Source organism: Anopheles darlingi, chromosome 3, assembly GCF_943734745.1.
Source record: "Anopheles darlingi chromosome 3, idAnoDarlMG_H_01, whole genome shotgun sequence".
NCBI lineage: Eukaryota > Metazoa > Arthropoda > Insecta > Diptera > Culicidae > Anopheles > Anopheles darlingi.
In genome coordinates, this window is record NC_064875.1 from 18176334 (window position 1) to 18196466 (window position 20133).

Genomic DNA, 20133 nt, shown 5'->3' on the forward strand with positions numbered 1-20133 from the left:
ATCTGTGGCTTCAACATCCAACTATTTACTTTCAACATCTTGTGACAAATAACATCTCTCGCTCTCAACTATGCCTGACAGAATACAGTCCGATAGTCATCGATAGAAGTACAGAATTGGGTTTTTAGTATCGTTTACTGTAAACCGCTTCGTATCAATACAAAAAATAGCGAATTATCCTAGACATTCTAGCCAAAAAGAAACCCACACCATCGATACCTCAGGAGTGAGCTTGAGGGTTCCAAACGCCTTAATCTTTTCCCCTGGCACATCAATAAACTTCCGCCGCAACCCATTCTTAGGAGTTCCGTCGCAATTTATGATGTATCGTTTAGTATTTATGTTGCCCCAAACTATATGCACCTAATGCTCAATCACACACACACACACACACACACCCATCGTGACATCAGCTCTGCAATTTAATCTTCACTTTAGGAAAGGAAGGAAAGCTTGTAGTTTGATAATATCCTCCAGCAAATTTATGGTTTTTCCCTCGGCTAAGAAACAAGCCTACCACGGGGTAGGAGTGTCCCGAAAATATTTGCCTTCCCCCGTGCATAACGATGCATTTGCTGCATAGGGCCGAAATAGGGAAAATAGGGGAGACCTGAAGAGGGGTACCGGGTTGTCTAAACCACACTCGCTTGTCAAACAATAGTGGCCCAGCGCCTGGACGCGGAATGCAACCGACCGATGGCAAGTGGCAGGCAGGGCTGAGGGTAAAGTCTCCGAAAACCCGCGCTGGCGGTGGACCTGGTGACGAAAGTTATTCCATTTCCGTTACAATAAATACACCGCGGAAACCCGGCATCGGCGCACTCTTATCCACTCAGAAGAAGAAAGCCGGGGAAAAAATGCTTCCAAGGAACTTGGACGCCAGAGAGCCAGGGGAGGTGCTGCTGTGGTCTGGGGCCCGTGTGCAAATGCCGGCGAGCCGAGAGTTCAATAAATCTTGGCCTCGTCAGAGCGAAGGTACGGCCCCGCGGCCGGAAAAATGAAAACATTTTTCGGCAAAATCAGGCAACGGTGTGACTGCTACTGGGCGGTTGACGTTTTGTTGCAGTCGGCAGCGAGCGCAGGGAAGGATTTACTTCTTCGCCGGCGACCCTGCACATTTGTGTCGGCATTTTCTTCGTCAATTTTCCTTTTCTTTTTTTTTTGTTTTTGCTTTTGCTACCGGGAGTCGTGGGGCGACTACTGGCGCTACGCCAGGCTTATCGCATTACTTTGGGTGGTATTCTAGGGCTCAAAAGAGGCACGAGGGGGGGCCGTGCTACTACTGCTACTGTTCGGTTGGCGACTTTGTGACTGGGTCAATATGGCGGTCGACGCGACCAGTGGCCTCTGACTTCCGTTGGCTTCGTTTCGGACCGGTGGCGGGTGCGTCGCGTGGTGGATTGCAGAAACTTGCAATAAAGCAACGGTTCCGTGCGACACGAAATCGTAATATGTGCAGCCTGTCGGACTTTCCTTCCTTCTCGGCACCGCAAACCCACTCCGCGCCGGCCACCCCCCCGGTACGATGGTATTCGCATTCGCAAACTCTGCCACGACGGCAACAATGCGGCAAACGCAAAAAGAACAGGAAGGCCAGTGGTCAGTAAGGAGCAGCGGGATTAAGGTAGGACGGTTATAGGCCCCTATATGCTTCTGCAGTTTAAAGTATACTGTTTGTGGTTGTTCTAATTTTAATTCGTAGTAGTAAGTGCGTGTTACTCTTACATTTCAGGTAATTGAACGCATGGACAGTAGAACGATTCAAAATTATCAATAAAATCACTTCAATCGAATCTGAGAAGTTTAAAGAAGAGGATTGGGTTGATTGCCCTAAGCAAAAAAGAACATTTCACAGAAATTGTGTAGTTTTTTTTTCTTTCCAAAGGAAGTTTTACCAAACTACTGTATTCTTATCTAGCTTTTAGGAAGAGTTCAGTGCACCACTTAGAACCTACTTCTTTGCTATATTTGTAAGCTGCATAACATGAAAGCTAGTCCCGCTCATAAGGTGCCAGACCAACAGACCCAACAACAATTCAATTCATATCTTCGGAGAAGGTTTCCCTTGTACTTCGTGCCTCCACTTTCCTTTGGAGCAAAACCCACAAGTCTAATGTCAAATTTTCGGCAAACGAATATTCTATTCCCAACGTTCCCTCCCCAAAAACCATGCCATATGCTCCCAAAACCAGCGCTCCTCCCGGGGCAGCTAGAGAAAAGCGAAAAATTGAAAAAGCCACAAGCGTGACACACCGAACGGACGGTGACGATACACGGCCTGGGTCCGGATCCTTCCCCCGTCTACCGTCTGGGTATTGGCAGTAGTGGGGCCTTCCCGCTCACACAACTCACGCCATCAACTCATACACTCACACGTGTAAGGACGACCAGTGGGGTGGGGAGGAGGGGGAGAGGAAACCCGGAAGAATATAAATTGCCAGCCAATGCTGCTGCTATTTGTTTGCACGAGCCACACAAACCAACGTGGCCATCGCAGCAATAGAACGGTAGGCACTCCAGAGAACTTCTACCTCGTCCGTCGGCGAATGGTGGAGGCGCGGCAGGCAGGAAAAAGCGGCGACGAATTTTCGCACCTGCACCGCGCTTGCGGTACCTGTCCGGCCGGTACGCTAATGGCGGGATTCTACTTTGCGACCTTTTCCAGTTGTTCCCATAAATACAGGATATTCCATACACAGGTTTGAAGAATATTGAACTTAAGCCAAATATTTGGACTTTCGTTGGATTCGTGAAGAAGATAACGTTCAACGATCACGTGCCATCGATTGATCGGGCACATCCTGATTTGCCTTTCCCACCAAGCCCCTGAGTCAACCTGTGGACTCAATGCCTTCCTCGGAGGGCAACACCGCCACCGAAAAGCCACAGGACCTTGGAGCGCCCTGAAGTGGTACTCCAAAACTAATTACGTGAAGTAACCTGCCGTCCAAACGGTTGGTTCTCATGCATCAACGTGCTCGCGGTGCTCCCGTGACGGTGAGCCTCCCTGCTGTCGTCCATCTCTATTTACGCTGCCTCCCCCAAACCGTAGGGCCCCTGGCCTTTAGGGAGAGCCAAACGAGGTGAAATGATTTAGAACCACCACTGGCGCTGGCACCGACTCGCGGGATCGGGCGGAAGGAGGGCCGGGACACGGTCACGAATCAATTATTCGTTTGAGACGCGCTTCTTCCCTCAACAAATACACTCACACACCGGCTGAGCGGATTATAACATTCACGCTCTTCACCCTACCCCCGGGAAGACCCAAGGGCCTTAGTGGTTCGGCCGACTGACTGGCAAGTTGCATGCATACGGGGCTGGACTGGGAGTTTCACATATGATGCTCACCTCCGCAATTGTTCCGCATGGGTATGCTAATTCCGCCCAAAGCCGGCCCGAAGTTAATTACATTAATTGAGGCTTTTTCCCAACTACCGACTAAGAGGAAGGTTCAACGCATCGACTACTAAGCGTAAGCAGCAAGGATGACCGGGCGCCTCATGTTTGTGCGGCCTCCCGTCGCGTGTCTAGCCACGATACGATATGAGGATGGAGGAGGTGGGTCGTGGCCACTCTCCCGGGTGGCTATCGTCGTCTGGCCGCTGGCCGCTTTACGACCACACGCTCCGTATAGCCTGCTTCGCGCGGATTTATGCATATGCGGTTGACGATAACTAATTGAATCGTTCGGCTGGCCAGGCAGTAAAGACCCCGAACCCGGACAGAATCCTTGCGCCAGAAACCGCAGTGCCTTGGGCAGTGGTCCTTCTGGTTCGTCTCCGCGAGTTGAGGACAACCTTCGTCTACCTCCGTTGGCAGCAATGCAGCTGAACGTTTATCAAACTTGTCCGCGCCACTCTTTGGTCGAACAAGTCCACATCGGTCACCAGCCGTACCACGGCGGTCCAATGACCGCCTATAGGTTTTGGGACATTCGACAAACCAACAAGGAGCGACCGTTGCGTCTTGGTGTGTGGAGCATGTTAGCAAAAAAAAGCCGAAACAAAAACAAGAAGAAATTGCCTGCAGCAACCGGAAATGGTACACCTTCCTCCTTGACTCTCTCTCTCTCTCTCTCTTTCTCTCCGGTTCTTCTCTTCTTCCTTTTCGGTCCGTACACTAACACGAACGCACGCGCGTCCCAACCTACCGGGAGGTCCTGTGGGACTGATCGACCGGAACGAACCGACGGTGGGACGGGGCACCGCCGCCGTACGCGCGCGCGTTATAACCGAGCCAATCGAGCGAAACGCGAATGTCCTTGCGAGAGTCCTGGGGCACACGCGACTGCCAACCTATGTGTGTGCGAATGCATCGACAGCTCCACTCGAATGGCAAACATTTGAGGGGAATTGAAGGGGACAGGGGACGGGGAGGGAAGGCTTGCCGATAATTATGGAGGAACAGATGTTTCAGGCGTTGCAGAAGGAACCCGTGTTCCCGTTTTCCATTTTTAAAACGATACACGCCTTACTGTTGCTTAACCAAAGTGTTCTTTGATGCAAGTAGGAGTGCAACCAAGACGCTAGTCGACGCCCGCAAGCGGAAGAAGGATTGCAGACGGGGTGTTAGCGGAATTGTGTAACAAGCTACAATATACCACTTTAAATGATTAATACAACAATAAACCTACGAAAAGGTAGCAATCAAACGATACCTTTGCATTTTCAAGAGGCTGTTCAGATCACTTACAAACTTATCCGATCAAACTTGTTTGGATTTACACTACAAAATGGTGCAGGATTTCAAATTGATGGCTGTGTGTACTATGATTTCAACTTGACTGCTGAAGAATATTTTCTTACAAGTTTGACTTGAGGCTTTTTCGTCCACCAATTTTCTCAAATCCACTGCTGTATGACGTCAATGGTTCGGATTGCAACAGCTTTTTAGATTTACACATTTATATTTTCAAATGTTCAACAAGAAATAATGAATTACATTCTTTCAAATGGCGTTTCCTTCATATTTTAAATCATAATTTAATTGCTTTTAATTTACATCACTTCATGAGGTTGATCGGTTATCAAATTGTCGACGATAAACATAATCAATTTCAACTCACAAGTAGCCGATAAAAAGAGCCGCACTACCAGAGCGTCATGATGGAGGCAACCGACGGCTCCGCATCACCCCGATCCACGGCAGTTCGTCCCGTTTTATCGTTGATCTCGGGACATATCGTACTGAGGTTAAAGTTTGTGATTGTACCTCCGGAGGAAGATTGAACCAACGATGAACTACCGCTCTGATGGTGGTGATGGTGATGATGAGGGTGTTGATGATGATGCACTTGGCTGCCGTAAAGAGGCATCTGGGGTGCGCTAGTAGCACCGTATCCAATAGCGCCACCCGACGAAGGCACAGAAGAAGAAGTATTAAAACAAGACGCAACGTCTAAGTGATGTGACTGGTTGGCGATATAGGATGTTGAATCAATTCCATTAAAACCCTCGTCTGGTGGCAGAACACTGGACTGGCGTTTACTTGGCACTTTAGACGGTTCGTAGCTGTGCGTTGACGAGGTGGAATACTGATTGTAGCTATACGAAGCGGTAGGTTCGATCCCTTGATGCGATGGCTTTTGGGTCGAGTGAACGATATCCGCTGGAATGCTCCTATATGTTCGTTGTTGCTCGTGTTGTGAAATTTGTTGCTGTTGATGCTGCTGATGTTGATGATAGTTTGGATAGGATACGGACTCCGTGGGTTGTGTCTTTGCGGAAGAAACTACAATGGTTCCGTTGTTTGGAAATTGTGAACTAGTTGTCAGCGAGTAACTGTTACTGGTAGCAGAGTTTGGTATGGAAGACGTGGTGGAATTCGAGGCCATGCTCCGCACATAGTCCGTTGCTGGGCGCACGTTACTACCTTTATGTGACTTTCTTTCCGAACTTTTATGCTGCTGTTGCTCGCTGGGCACCACTCCAGTATAATGTTTTCCAGAAGTAGAATGGTTAGATGAAACAGCTTTCTCCGTAAACGATGGCAAGTAGTAGGATGGGAAACCATCACCATTTACAGTAGGAGCTGCCGGTATAGCGTGATAGTTACTTCCAGTCGAGCTAAAATTATTCCCAGCAGCAGGATGGAAGTAGGATCCTTGGGAGGATGCAGCTGTCGTCTTTCCATAGTAAAGCCCACTACCAGTAGCCGTGCCGGATGGAGTTGCAGTCGTAAGGCTACCATAGCCATTGCCACCATCCAAAAACTGATTGGAAAAGTTGTAGCTCTTGCTGTAATCGGTTGTCGGTGTTGTATACCCGTCGAAATTAAATGGAATAGTCGCCGCGTTCGATGGGTTGGCAATGAGTTCGCCAATCGGCGCATTACCGGAACATCCATAATCGTAAAGCTTATCTTTGCGTCCGTGCACAGCTTCACTTGAATCTGAAGCACTGTTAGACGTATTGTACGTCGTGTTGCCAATCAATGCCTCGGCGGAGTAGCTATTGTTGGGGGGCTTATGCTGCTGGCACGACGTACCCGAGACAGATGATGGCAGGTTGCCTTGGACGCTTGCGTTATTGTTAGAATAAACTTTGTTCGACTGATCAACAAGTTGACTAACAGAAAGAAAGCTACTTCCAGTTCCAGAAATACTACCGGTCGACTCTTGTTGCGCTGAAGCTTGTTGAGCCTTCCTAACGCTGCTGGAAGCCTGCTTACAGCTAGCAGAGGATGTGTTCAACTCTATACCACCATTACTTACGACAGGCAGCGTAACGGGTGGTACAAAATACGAATTGTCGTGCAATTTGCTCGGTGAAGACCACGTACCAGCTAGCCCGGTAGCAACGCCCTCGTCACCCACCGGATGTGCAAAGAAGATATCGGACTTTCTGTTGGGATTCTGGTTGTGAGGGTGATTAAGTTCGAAGTTTGCTCCATATCCTGTAGCAGAGGGGATCGCGTAATCGATCGATGAGTTAATAAGCTGCGAGGTATATTCGTATCCAATTTGTTGCTGGCTTTGCTGTGAATATTGTTGCTGTTGCTGATTTTGCTGAGACTGCGGCTGATGTTGTTGAAGATGATTGTATTGATTATATGAAGTGGTGTGACTTTGTGTCACGATCGACACGTGATCACTACTCTTGTATTCCTGGCGTCCTTCTGCCATCCACGAAACATCGTATTTCGATTGATGTTGTTGCGTTTGCTGAAGATGGAAATCGCTCTCATAATTGTCATTGGTCGATCGTACTGAGGTACCATCTTTCATCTTATGACTCGACAATGCTCCTCCTACACTCTGCTGCTGTCGAACGGATACTTTGGGTACATTAGATTCCGAGAATATCTGAGTAGGCTGAGCAGTTGCTATGGACGAAGCCGACTGTGTGTACGATGGTTGAGTTTTGGTGGTCGATGTGAGGCAGAAAGTAAAACTAGTTGCCGGTTTTTCGGTGCTGATGTTGTCACCATTTGTGTTGCCACAGTTGGTTAGCAACGGATCTAGTATAGCATTGAAGGTACTGCTATAGCTGCTTGATTTAGTAGGCGTTTTGTGGTAGTAACCATACGTATCATAGGATGGTGTAGTCATTGTCGTCGCTAGTATGGTGCTGTTGGTATACTGTGACTGGACGGTTCTTGGTGGCGCTGCAGTGGTTGTAGTAAGCGAAAAAGTAAATTCGATAGGAGTAACCGGCGGTGGTTTCCGGTTCACTGGGCAATTCGTCGAGCCGTCGGCCACAACTGACGCCTTGGATGGAGTATAGAAATGGTTGGCGGCCGTGGAATGTGGTTGCGTAGTTACCGGTGTGCTGGTGGTGGTTGATGTTAGAGTAAATGTGAATGTAGTAGCACTACTGCTTGTGCTGCTAGTATCGGGCGGTACTGTCTCCGATTGACTTGTCGTTCCTACAAGATTTGGCAGTACAGGCCGGTGCTCCAACATCGTATCGATCGACTGATAATTCGTCGCGTAGTTAGTAGTAAGACCACCGGAATCTCGATTGGTGTTGCTCGATGAACTGATCGTAGTAATAGGTACGGAACCTGCTTCTCCGGTAGCCACATCCATTGGGTTGTAGTTGAAAAATGAAGCATAGTTATCTGCCATGACACCATTTCCAGTAGAATCGTTGTAGGAATCGCTGCTCTTCTTTGCGTTTTCCTGTTCAACCGTTCTCGTATTCGTTGGCTGTCCCCCCGGACTGCATTCATCATTTTCATCATCGCAAGGTTCCGTAAGATGATTCCCTGCAGCCTTGCCTCCTCCAGCGACGAGCGGAAAGTTCATCAAATAAGCGGCGGTGGGTGAGAGCGGACCATCGCCGTTCGCATCGCGGTGTGTGTCTGAATCGCTGGGCATCGCTTGAAGGTTCGCAAAGAGATCCTCCTCTAGGTCAGTGTGAGTAAGGCCAAGCTCCGTCGTTGGATGATGCGCAAGGTCTGCGTGGCTAGCTGTGCCGGCCTCTCTCTGAGGAACTTTCGTTGTATCTTCCAACCCCCTTTGTTGATCGCCTCCGGAGGTTGTATCGGTCGCTATTGGGTTTTGATCGGTTAATGCCTTAACTTGTGTGTTCGACTGTAGTACATCTGAAGAAGCATTTACTAATGACGTTTGTTCGAGTTTCTCCTTTTTGTTGTCACCAGCTGCCGGGTCGGATCCTGATTTGACTCTTGTTTTTCCTTTTCTTGTTTTTTTCGTAGAGTTATGGCGCAATCGCTTCTGCAGCTTCGTAGTTCCAACTCGTGCAGCAGTCGTTGGTTCATTGACAATGGGCCTCTTAACTGGCCGTGGAAGCGGCGCGATTGGGATTTTCCCATTCACAATCCGTCCCGGAATAACATCGATCGATTTGATTGTGAAGCGGCCCATTTTCGGTGGCCTGCCTTTAACACCACCGGTCGCCGAACTGTGGGATCGTTTTCTGAGGTTCAGTTTGGCTCTCACATCCTCATTACCAACGATGAGCAGTGACGCCGGAGGTGTGACCAGCGGCATCTGAAGCAATCTGCCGTTATTCGTTATCAGTACACTTGTCGTCATGATAGGCGCGGGCTGGAGTGCTGGTGTAACGGACACTGAAACTAAGAACAACAGTACAACATGAAGAGCTGCGTCCAAGTAGGCAATGGTGAAATCGGATCCGAAAGCATACCTCCACCTCCGGTAATCACTGAGGGCCCATTCAGGTTTCGAAGGGCTGAAGTGACTATCGCTGGGCATGGAGCACTCGTCGCTACGCTAGGGTCACTAACTACACCGGAAGATGGAGGAGTGACATTATTAAGTTGGCTTAAAGCTAACCCATCCGTTACTGGACCGCTCGATGGGGTTATCGTCGGTGCCGGTTTCTTCTTTATCACAGATTGTTTCTTGGAGCCGGCCGGTTTCCGTCTCTTTCCATCGGTTTTTCCATTTTCTTTCTCTTCCGTTTGCTGGTGCTGTCGTTCATTTTGCTCTTCGATTGTATACTTGCAAGGCGGGATGGTTACTTTGGCTTTTCGCAGCAGCCCGATCAACTCATCATTTCTAGCCAACAGCTTCTGCAACCGATTGTCTTGCTCGTGTACATGCTCTGCGTGGGAAGATAGGCAAAACGGATAAGTTATTACCAGGACAACTGGTTGTTGCGGCAACATACCTTTCAGCGGATCATGGCACTCGTCGATGAGATCTTTAATCTTCTTTTGAAGTTTACCAATGAGCTCGATCGCCTTCTGCAGAATTTCGATCTTGGTGAGCGTTGCGTTGGGATCATGATCCGGCAGTAGGCGTTGCAGATCTTCGAACGATTTGTTCAGCCGTTCACGGCGCTCCTTTTCCCAAATTCGATTTTGTCTAGCGGAAGAACAAGCGAGTGAGTGTCGAAGGATTCATAAGTACGCGAGGGTACTTACGGTGAGGGTTTCTTTTTGGTCATCCTTCTCCTAGCTAACGCGGAAACTCGTGCGAGCTAGATAACGCATCGTATTTTCGCTTCCACTCGTAGAATTTTCACGAAACCGCGGAAATTTTACCCTTATGGCTCGCGGAACTAAACGTAAACAAACGATAAATGTTCACGAATCAATAAATCGAAACAAACCCCTAAAAGGTATGCAATGAGCCCAGTGCGAAAGTCACGTCCGGCACTGTGAAGCCACTTCGGCCAGGCTTTTTGAATTTGAAACGACCGTTACGGAACGGCCGTTACGCCACGCGCGTGGATCTTCCCCAAAATTGAACCAAATATTCTTGAAAAGTTGTGGTTTAATATGACATTAATTTAAAAAAATAAGTTGAATGGTTTCTGCACTAAAAATCGTCAAAAATAAACCTTTTTGGAACCCTTGGAATTGCTTATTAACTTGGGGGATCAACGAAAAAGGATTCTGAACCCTTTCCACCATACTCCAAAAAGGTAGACGGTCCTCTGGCACATCATCGATGGGAACTTTAGTTTGTCTTTATTTTATATGCTTTCGATATATTATCCTAACATATCTAATCAGTCTTCGCATCCCCACAACTTTGTGTTACGGTCACTCCATGCTCCACGGTGCCGTGATGGTCCAGTTGGGGTTATGCGAGATGCCGTTGCACGACCACGAGACCGGCACGAGATAGTCTACTACCGAGTCCCCGATTCCGGGGCAGTTGCGCCTGGCATAGTACTCCATGTTGTACAAACTAAGATGCAAACCGTTGCCAATCGAAAGCATCAACCACAGGAGCACATTTCCAACATCCTTGCCCATGCCACGCGTCAGGAACATCATCAGTAAACCCATGAACTCAAACTGGACGAACATCACGGGATAGAAGAAGCGGAAGCTGAACGCCAGGATCAATTCGTGGAATACGGAGGACACGGTAAACACGGCCACCGTTGCAAGTGGCCGACAGTTCCGAAAAACATTCTCCACACAATCCTTATACACGTATGTATAAAGCCAATCGTGGACGACTACATTCCAAGACCGGATGTACCCCGCGAACGTAGATTCGTTCCACCAGTCGCGGTAGAACATCCGGTCGGCGAAACGCAGCAACTCGGCACTTCCGTTCATCCAGGCGTGCAGCAAACTGTAGAAGGCACACAGGAACGATAGCGAACCTGGCATGATGCTACCGAACAGCGACAGGACGAAGCTACCGGAACTGATCTTGGCGTGACCAAACTTCTCGAACAGTGGCACCAGGAATCGTTCCAATATGAAGCTTATGTAGAAGATAACACCGACCACCTCGAGCGCATGACGAGCAACGATACGCCACCGGATTTGTTTAGTACGAGGATACTCGTCCCGGTACACGAGCGTTGGTGCGAAGAGGAAGTAGGCGTACTTCGAGAAAGCGGGCAGTGGCCGGTGTGCATCCGGATTTGTCGGTTTCGAGTCAGGATTCTTCTTTCCATCGGTGGCCAGGGCTCGCGGGACGGTGCTGCGTATGAAGGCGTGTGCCTTCATCAGGAAACGTGTCATTTCCATCAAGTAGGCCGCAGAAGAGGCAGGTGGAAGATCAAACCACAGGAGTCCTTTGATGGCAAGAACAACAAATGCACACTGGTAAGCAACGAACGTCACGAGGGCACCGATATCGTAGAGCCTGCGTAAGCCGGAAGCTGTAAATGGAGAAGTATTTAATTTGAAATCCAATCGAAAGCCACAGCTAGCGCTTACCCTGTCTGAAGCTTCGCCGACTGGAGGCCCAAAGCCGAAAGCAAGGATAAAGCAGAAAAGTGGACAACTGCATGCAGGCCCACAGCATGAGGGCGATGTGAAACTTCCCAAATCCAGCCACAATCGGCCGAAAGCCAAGATTAATGCTGTGAAACACGTAATCACAGAAAACGTTGATGAACACGTTCTGTCTACCCTTTCATCGCCACTTACCTTCCGGTGTCGACAAAGTCATGCACTACCGTATTGAGGAACAAAATGATCAAAATAACGATAAAAATATGATAGATCGTCTTGATGTGCTTCACTTCAAACAGATCGGTTAGGAGCGAGTTTCGTGCCACAAACTCCTTCTCTGGCAGCTTTCCATCCGATCGCACTCCCTTCTTGCCGCGTGTCGAGCTTTCGACACGTGGTTTTTCGTTAAATAGTTGCTTCAGCTCGTAGTTTTTGAGATTAAATTGCTTCACCTCCGTAAACAGATCATCAACCGCAATGTCCATCTTCTGCTCGATGTCGTTGGTGAGTTTGGTCACGATTTTCTGAAACAACCAACCGATATTCAGCCTTCATTTACAATAACATTCCAGCGCGTGTAAAGCACTTACATCCATGTTTTCCTTCATTTTCTCGATTGCCATGTCCTTGACGATCTCTTCGCGATATTCGCGCTGAGCTGGGAAGGATAGTGGATTGTGAATAAACAAATACATGTTCCTAATGCGTTTCCTGTTATGTATTGTATCTTGCACAGAACCGTAGTTATGCAATGAACGTCCGGCATCGGAAAGTCCCGTAAAGAAGCCAGCAAAGTGGAGCCATGGGCAGCACTCCGTTCAATACCAACTATGTTTCAGTGTAGGCCCGGTTTGGATTTACCTCTGTTTTCGATCGCATTTTGGACAGCTTGTTTCGGGGGAGAATCGGAACCTCCCGCAGAACTAGAACTTTCGCTTCCACTTCCCGTTTCGTTCATCATTAACCAGATAAAGACACACACGAAGTGGACCCTGGTCTCAGCACAAATCACTCGGGAGTACAGGCAACACGTAGAACGGTGCAAACGAGGCTCAGGGCCAGGTTCCAACTAACCACGAGGACATACAATCAACGACTAAACGCAACAAAGCCTGTTCCCACCGTACACACTATGTACACAGGAGGAATGGCTTGGCCAGGGCACTTGTGGCAGTGTGGTTGGTACTGATAGTCCGTAATCTTCTTATATATCGCCACGCTTCCTCATATCGCTTTCTCTTTTCGTCCCGCAGGCCTTGGTGTATTCTACAAGTGGACAAGGATTGATTATACGGGCCGGGGCGCGCAGGATCGAAGGGCCGAGCGTTCCAGCGATTAGAGCGTAGTGCCCTAAGCCGAGTGCAGCTGTACCCATATGAGGGTATAGCACGCTTGCTCGTGAAGGCCCTACCCCAGTACGAGAGTACCCGATTAAGATGGGAATGCCCGCTGAAACACGTCGGTTTAGTCACTTGAACATCATCATTGTTCGCCAGCTTTGGGTGTGATCGTGAGAACGCGGATTGCAAGCTGGCTGGACTTTGATTTACGGGTTAAGTAAATAAGGCTGACGATTTGCGCACTCGCTACCGATAGTGCATATGGTTGTGACCTTCAAGGCTGCATGTATGGATAGTACATTTGAGGGATGTCCGATAATGGCGCAGGTGACACGCTGTAATATTCATATTATGATTTCTGCACAGTTTAGTCACACCTTAAACTCTTTCGCCAAGACGAATGATTCACTGGATCGATTAGAAGTATTTTTATCCAGCATAATAGTTCGCGTGCAACAATGCTTATCTACAGGTGGACCCTGGTGTGTTGTTGCTGCAGCACCGTGGAGCATTACAAGCATGTGAGGAGCACATCAGCGTGATCAGCTGTTGAGCGTAGCAAGGCGGAATTCCCACAACGGAACATGGAACCAGCAGGCGCTAACGACCGTACAAGAGAGCCACTCTCACCGGAGAGATTGCCTGTTGGAATCGCGAACTCCGGAGAACGCCAGCCATGCGTATTTGTCTACGGAGGCTTGTCGCTATCATCCTCCTGTCGGCGGAGAACCGGCTTTCGACTTCACCATCGGTTCTCTCTGAGCGAGCGAGGAGGTTCGCAGTATTTTAGCGACCGTGTCCCTCTAATAACAACCCACAGACAACCTAGGGGAGGCTTCAGTCACGGCGGATCTTTCGATGATATTGAGCCACGCCACGTGTCGTATATTCTGTTGAAAACAGATGTGAACTCGCTACCTGGGGCAGAGGAAAAGTAGGTGCCTAGGGTCGTGCCATTCCTTTTCACACCGGTAGCTCGGTCGCTCGGTCGCATAGCAACCCAGGAACATCCGGGAGCAAGAGTGCGTGCATGTTTCGGTTACGGTGGATGAGAGCAGCGGAGAGCATCAGGTGGCATCAGTGAGAAAGTGTTTGTGCGCGAAAATGAAGCTTCCAGAAAGGTAAATACAAAGGGGCAAAGACAGGTCATTCCGGTGGCCAGGGAACATTAATAGTTAAGTCGCGTGAAAGCAACGTTTAGGAGGCAAACCTGCTTAGTGCACGATGACTATGTGATTTTCAAGTCTCGTCACCGTCAAGGTTACCGTCATCAAGCTAATCTAGCACACCTGGTCATGTCGCGTGCTGGTGTGGGTAAAACTCCGCCCCACTGCCAATATCTTATCAAAACACTCGATTGACCAAGGCATAGCGCCTTCCCGCGAGAAAGCATGTCAGTCGTTACGGTACTAATGTCCTTCTCCTCTTTTTTAACACCCCTACTAGCCACTACCCAACTATGGATGATGAACGAGCGCCACCAGGGACACCAGCGCGATACGAGGACCAGCACTATCCATCGGCACATGGAGCATTACCGATGATAACGAATGGTGATCATAAACAGCCCGGTGGTACCCCGTACGAAAAGAAACTGCTCCTGGAAATCGAAAGCAAACCGGAAAAACGAGAAAATGATGCCAAACTCAATGGTGGGGCTCAACAGGCATCAGCAAACCATTTATCGGAAGCTGTATCCTCCTCTACGATGGGCGGTGTGTTTCATCAGGTTCGTAACTGACGCACAGATCGTAGCAAGCGGTTCACAGAATATTCACATTTCCGGGCGACAAACGAGGCGTTTGGTTAGCGATGAAGAAGTGAATGCTCTCGTCCGAGGGGAGCAATGTAAATTTGAGGAAAGATCGTGTTGGCTTTAACAACAAGCAAATAGACTACCGCTTGCTTATCTCTTAGTTCCCCGTTAGCAGCGGGTGGCAGTGTTTTATCGCAGGCCATATAAAATGCTTTTACATCATCTCCTCTAACGCCCGGATGACATGGTTTTATGATCCCGCCTTTTGACTGTCGAGCTTAATGGTCTTTTCGGCATGAATGACCATTAGATGGATGATACCGATCGTTAACTATCGAGATTTCAATTATTACTGGTCCAAAGCACTTGTATAGTAGGATGAAATGCTCGCGTGCCGCGTATGATGCACTCACTACTCTCGGACTGGTTGACGCGTGCATTTTGCAACATTCTGTATGGCGCTGATAGCGAATAGCGACAGCAGAACGGTGTTATTCCAACGTGCTCAACGATGACGCCAATTAACTCCGACCTCCTCAATACAGCCACCACTCCATTTGTCAAGCAATCACCGGTTTGATTGCCGGAATCGAATAGCGCGCACGCAAAACGTGTCAGCGACTTGCTCTCGCCTCTTGATTGTATCGCTTGATTGTGATCATGACTTGGCACGATCGGGGCGGGATTCTACTGTCTTGCTTAATAACGGCACCCCAACGACAGCGTAGGAAATGGTATCGAACCGAACCCGTCTTCACATTTGTTTTTTCGATCGTTCTCTTCGTTCTGCAAATCAAATTCAGTTATTACTCACATCCGCGGTGCTGCTGATGGCGGCAGCCTGCGGTATGCCAATAGGATACTCGGCCGTCCTATTGCCCCAACTGTACGATACCAACGAATCTCTAGCCATCGACATCGAGATGGGTTCGTGGATTGGTAAGTTCGACCACACTAAATCAACGCGTATCGGTTAAAGTTAACGAGCCCTCCTTTCGATTCTGTTACAGCTAGCGTTCATAGTTTAGCAACACCGATCGGATCGTTTGCTTCCGGTCCGATTATGGACCGGTGGGGGCGTCGACCGGCACTTCTGCTAGCCATTATACCGCTCTTCACGGGATGGATTCTACTGGCCACGGCATCATCTCACTTTCTGCTACTGCTAGGACGAATGGTGGCCGGCGTATCGGTCGGATTAATAGCTGCGCCAGCACAGGTTAGCTCGTGTGTGAAGGCTCTCGAATTCTAAACACTCCAACCTTTCCGATCTATATTGTAGGTACTGCTAGCGGAGATAGCGGAACCCCGACTACGAGGGCTACTAATCGGGGCCCCATTTGTTGCCTACTCCTTGGGTATCCTGTTAGTGTACGCACTCGGTAGTCAGCTGCACTGGCGTGCGGTTGCCTGGGGTGGCACCGTTTTACCGGCACTATCCTTCGTGGCAATCTACTTCGCTCCGGAGTCCCCGACGTGGCTAGCTCGCAATAACCAGCAGGATCGAGCATCGAAAGCTCTCACCTGGCTGCGTGGTTGTCCGACGGCGGCAAAGAAGGAACTGCACAAGCTAACGGAGCGTTTCGAGCAGGAACAGGAACAGGAGAAACTGAATGGTGCCCACCAAAGCTTCTGGCATTCGCTGAAAGAGATCGCACTCATAAAACCGCTCGTCATCATAAACGGATTCCACGTGCTGCAGATCCTGTCCGGTACCTATCTGGTCGTGTTCTACGCGGTCGACCTAATCTCCGATCTGGGTGGCAGTGACATCAATACCATACAGGCGGCCGTTCTGACGGCGATCGTTCGGCTTGCCTTCACGTTTCTCTACTGCTTCCTGCTGCTGCTCATGCCACGCCGCTCGATGGTTTGCATCAGCGGGCTCATTTCCGGTGCGAGCTGCATCGCGATCGCGATATTTATGTACGCTCGCAGCGGGGAAGCATCGGCACCGTACGATACGTACATTGCGGCAACGCTCATCCTTATCTACATCGGTTCCAACACCGGATTCCTCACGATGCCCGGCATCATGATCGGCGAGCTGCTGCCGGCAAAGATACGAGGCCAAATAGCGGGCTACTTGTTCACCGTGTTTAACCTGCTATTGTTCGGTGTAGCAAAGGGTTTCCCATACGCAAAGGCGGTCCTAAAAACACAGGGACTTTTCGTTATGTTCGGTGTGGCCTCGTTTGGTGCTTCCCTGCTCCTGTACCTATTGCTACCCGAAACGAAGGGCCGTACGCTGCACGACATCGAGGATTATTTTGGCCAGCGGAACTGGCTATGGATGAACAGGCAGCGACGAGAAACAACAACTACCGCACGTAACGGCAATTCACGTTCCGAAGATGCTGAGGGCCAACCACTTAAAGCTTTCGTTCCATCGACGTAACACGTTACCGTCACCTTCTGCCTATCAACTCCGGGGTCAATTCCCTGGTGTCCAGGAATGTAGACAAATCTTTTTGTGATATTTTTTAATGCCCGCCTAGTAAGTGTACTTTTAATTTATCAAGCACCAGTGTACGTACCCATAATAATCCCCATGATATTCCCGAATGAATATATACCGTTTCCCCCAATTTGGGCCATGCGCAAAGGGATATACGAGAATCAATGAAGACATTGCTCCTTACCATACCGAACTTAGTGCGACCGCCAGGGCCGAACCAAGGGTATCGCCTTCGGTTCACAGTTAGGAAAATACGCGTAGAAAGTACGCCGAAACCGATCCGGCCCGGCATGGTATGGTACCATGCTGGTCCACCAGAGACGTCCCTCCTGGATATCGACCCTTTTCAGTCTCCGAAAGAAGCGCTTCATGAGGATGGCGACCTAAAAAATGGAAATGAGATGAGTACGCGATCTGTGCAGTGCATACGTGTGTACCTTGGCCTCTAGCTTCTGCTTGTAGTTCCAGTTCACCTTAGCATCGTATCCGACATCGTCTCGCACTGGCCACCTCGCGGAAGTTGCGTGAGGGATAAGAAATTCCCAAAAGTAGCGACTCGCTAATAAAGCCGTGTTACGTTCCTCTGGACTTAAGGGGCATGCATAACGATACCGAATCCAGGCCACAAGTATCGGAAGCTTGTATGCATCGGGAAAGGTGGCGAGAATGTACTTTGGATTCTTGGCTAGCTCATTAAGGGCACGCTGGAGAGATGGTAAAAAGTCCCTTATTTTAGACTTGGTGTTATCCCTTCGTCTTAAGACCAGTACCTTTAGCAGCTGCTTCAACTCTCGTGGATTCTTTGTATCAATATCGTTAACATCCAGCGGATTCCTTGGCTCAATCGTGCGGTTCTTGGCGAGCTTTCGGCTTTCTTCCATTTGCTCCTCCCAATGGTTCAACTCCTCCTTCCAAGTCATCTTCACGAACCGCTCGATCCCTTCCGAAGTGGTCGTCGAACCGCTGGAAGACCCTTGCAAATCAAAGGCACGCTTTATCGTATCCTTAATCGGACAGCGTGCATCATGGCTTGAGCCTAGAATCTTGCGATAATCAAACTTAAATGGAACCGGCCAGTCTTGGAATCGAAAGTAAAGCCCCTTCGATGCAGAAGCCGATAGAATTGCCGGTGCTGCGTTATCATCCGAAAGGCAGACACATTGTTCTCCTCGCAACAGTGCCTGCTGCATCTCGTATCGCTGCCGGCACTCGGTACAATCATTCCCCGGATCGAGGATGGCCAGCGTTACCGCTTTGTCGATAACATGCTTCAGCAGATCATCAACATGGTCGTACGGTTTTTGCTTTGGCCGTTCTTCCTCGGCCCATTTGGTACGCACAGCTTCGACTGCTTCCATTAGTGCGGCACGTGTCGGTGAGTCACGCTGCAAGAGTGTCCTCAGTTCGGCACATTTCTCATCCGACACCGCATGATGTTTCGGGCACAGAACTTGGCAACAATCGACGCGTTTGATCAAATCGCTTATCGCTCCATCCAGCACTCGTTGGGCAATGGCTTCTGCGCTACCATTACTGTTCTCTTCCGTAGACTCCGAGCCAGTTTCCGTTTCACTCGAGAATAGGTACCTTTCGCCGGATGAGAGACTTCGCCGGGAATTGTATCGTGCAAACCATCGGGTGGCTTCATTGCGAATTACATACTCCGGATCGCGGTACCGTTCGTAACGCTCCAGAAATTCGTCCTTATGGGGTTGAAAGCGAACCGGAACCGTATATCCCGTTTTCTTAACGGTGTGCCGTTTGAGGTAGGGTGAAGACCCCGCTGGGTGCTGCCGTGGTGCTTCTGTCGCTTTCTTCTCGCTCGATTTCAGCCCCTCTGTAGGTGCTTTAACAGGAAGGATCTTATCTAATCCCCGCAGGGTCGTCATCATGTCCAGGTGTGCTATAGCAGAAAGCAACAGCCTTTCATTGGTGGAGTAGTTCTTCGGGGACGATGGATCGGCCGAGGCGGCATCACGCCGCATGTAGTGTAACTCCAACAGGGTCCAGAGAAACGAGATATCGTTTCGGTTGCAAAGAATCAGTGCGGTTCGCACGATGTTGCTCGGACAGAGCGGAAACACGCCCATAGAACGTAGTAACCCTTTGGAGCGGTTAATCGTCTGCTCGTCCGTATCATCAGCGATGGCATCTAGAAATTGATCGCAGACTGCACACTGCTCATCAGTTAACTCCTGGAACCACAGAGGGCTAGTGCGTTGGTGCAGAATTTTCATTATATTGTCCTCTGTAGATCATCGAAAACAATAAAATGAGGAACAGTATAGATTTGGATCAAATAATCCCGGTTACCTTTCTCCTGCAGCATCAAGTGCAGTCCTTCCATGTAATTTTGATACGCCTGAATGGCTGATTTGTATTCGCGACCGAACACATCGTCAGAATTTCGATTCGTAGTTTGTTTTATTTTCATTATCGAAACAGATTTCTGGTAACGTAGAGGAGACTGATTTTGAGACATCTTGAACGGATAATGAACAGCACAAATGATTCTTAACAGCCTGCTGTGACCAAAATCCAAATAAGTTCGTGCAAAACCGCCCATTCAAATTCGATCGCTGTTTGAAGTGGGGCAAGCAAATGATTTCATGCGACCAGATTTCAAACAAAAAGGCACGTACGCACACGAAAAATTAGAGGTGTGTGCGTGAAGTGGCTGTCAACTGTCATCGGCGTCGTTACCGCGCCAAACATAACCTTCCTGCTTCCCCGGTTCCTCTGTTGCACGGGAAAATTCCAACAATTTCGTCGGTCTATTGTGTATTTCCTCGGTGTGTCTCGGTTGTTTTCCCCCCCTCGAAGCGTGCGACGCAATTCTCCCGGTCTGGTGATTGTGTTTTGCAAGGTCTTCGAAAAGGACACGAAACCACACGGACTCTAGAGGGCCCAGTTGCGGGATTCAGCGGCTCGCAATCTAA

General features: G+C 49.2%; 5 protein-coding genes across 5 annotated transcripts in view; 2 read left to right on the forward strand and 3 right to left on the reverse strand.

Moving 5' to 3' along the window:
* Positions 1-4778: 4778 nt before the first annotated feature.
* On the reverse strand, positions 4779-9989 carry LOC125953390 (mucin-5AC-like). Its single transcript, XM_049682937.1, has 4 exons — positions 9859-9989; positions 9603-9799; positions 9117-9536; positions 4779-9045 (listed from the first exon to the last, which is right to left on the reverse strand). Exons 1-4 carry the CDS (start codon positions 9879-9881, stop codon positions 5093-5095), a joined length of 4593 nt encoding a protein of 1530 aa, XP_049538894.1. The 5' UTR covers positions 9882-9989; the 3' UTR covers positions 4779-5092.
* Positions 9990-10374: 385 nt separating this feature from the next.
* On the reverse strand, positions 10375-12825 carry LOC125953428 (sterol O-acyltransferase 1). Its single transcript, XM_049683018.1, has 5 exons — positions 12502-12825; positions 12231-12298; positions 11836-12164; positions 11623-11768; positions 10375-11564 (listed from the first exon to the last, which is right to left on the reverse strand). The coding sequence occupies exons 1-5, from the start codon at positions 12599-12601 to the stop codon at positions 10483-10485; spliced, it is 1725 nt and encodes a 574-aa protein (XP_049538975.1). The 5' UTR covers positions 12602-12825; the 3' UTR covers positions 10375-10482.
* Positions 12826-13780: 955 nt separating this feature from the next.
* On the forward strand, positions 13781-17354 carry LOC125953427 (facilitated trehalose transporter Tret1-2 homolog). Its single transcript, XM_049683017.1, has 6 exons — positions 13781-14000; positions 14041-14101; positions 14427-14709; positions 15540-15675; positions 15747-15955; positions 16019-17354. The coding sequence occupies exons 2-6, from the start codon at positions 14085-14087 to the stop codon at positions 17132-17134; spliced, it is 1761 nt and encodes a 586-aa protein (XP_049538974.1). The 5' UTR covers positions 13781-14000; positions 14041-14084; the 3' UTR covers positions 17135-17354.
* A 13-nt stretch (positions 17355-17367) lies between these two features.
* LOC125953637 (uncharacterized) lies at positions 17368-19676 on the reverse strand. The gene is made up of 4 exons (XM_049683320.1): positions 19508-19676; positions 17965-19442; positions 17632-17898; positions 17368-17577 (listed from the first exon to the last, which is right to left on the reverse strand). The coding sequence occupies exons 1-4, from the start codon at positions 19674-19676 to the stop codon at positions 17389-17391; spliced, it is 2103 nt and encodes a 700-aa protein (XP_049539277.1). The 3' UTR covers positions 17368-17388.
* A 242-nt stretch (positions 19677-19918) lies between these two features.
* Positions 19919-20133, forward strand: part of LOC125953419 (FACT complex subunit Ssrp1) — a 3011-nt gene continuing 2796 nt past the window's right edge. Inside the window, exon 1 of the mRNA XM_049683005.1 lies at positions 19919-20133. This exon is cut by the window's right edge and continues 68 nt beyond it. The gene's annotated coding sequence lies outside the window, so the exon portion shown is untranslated.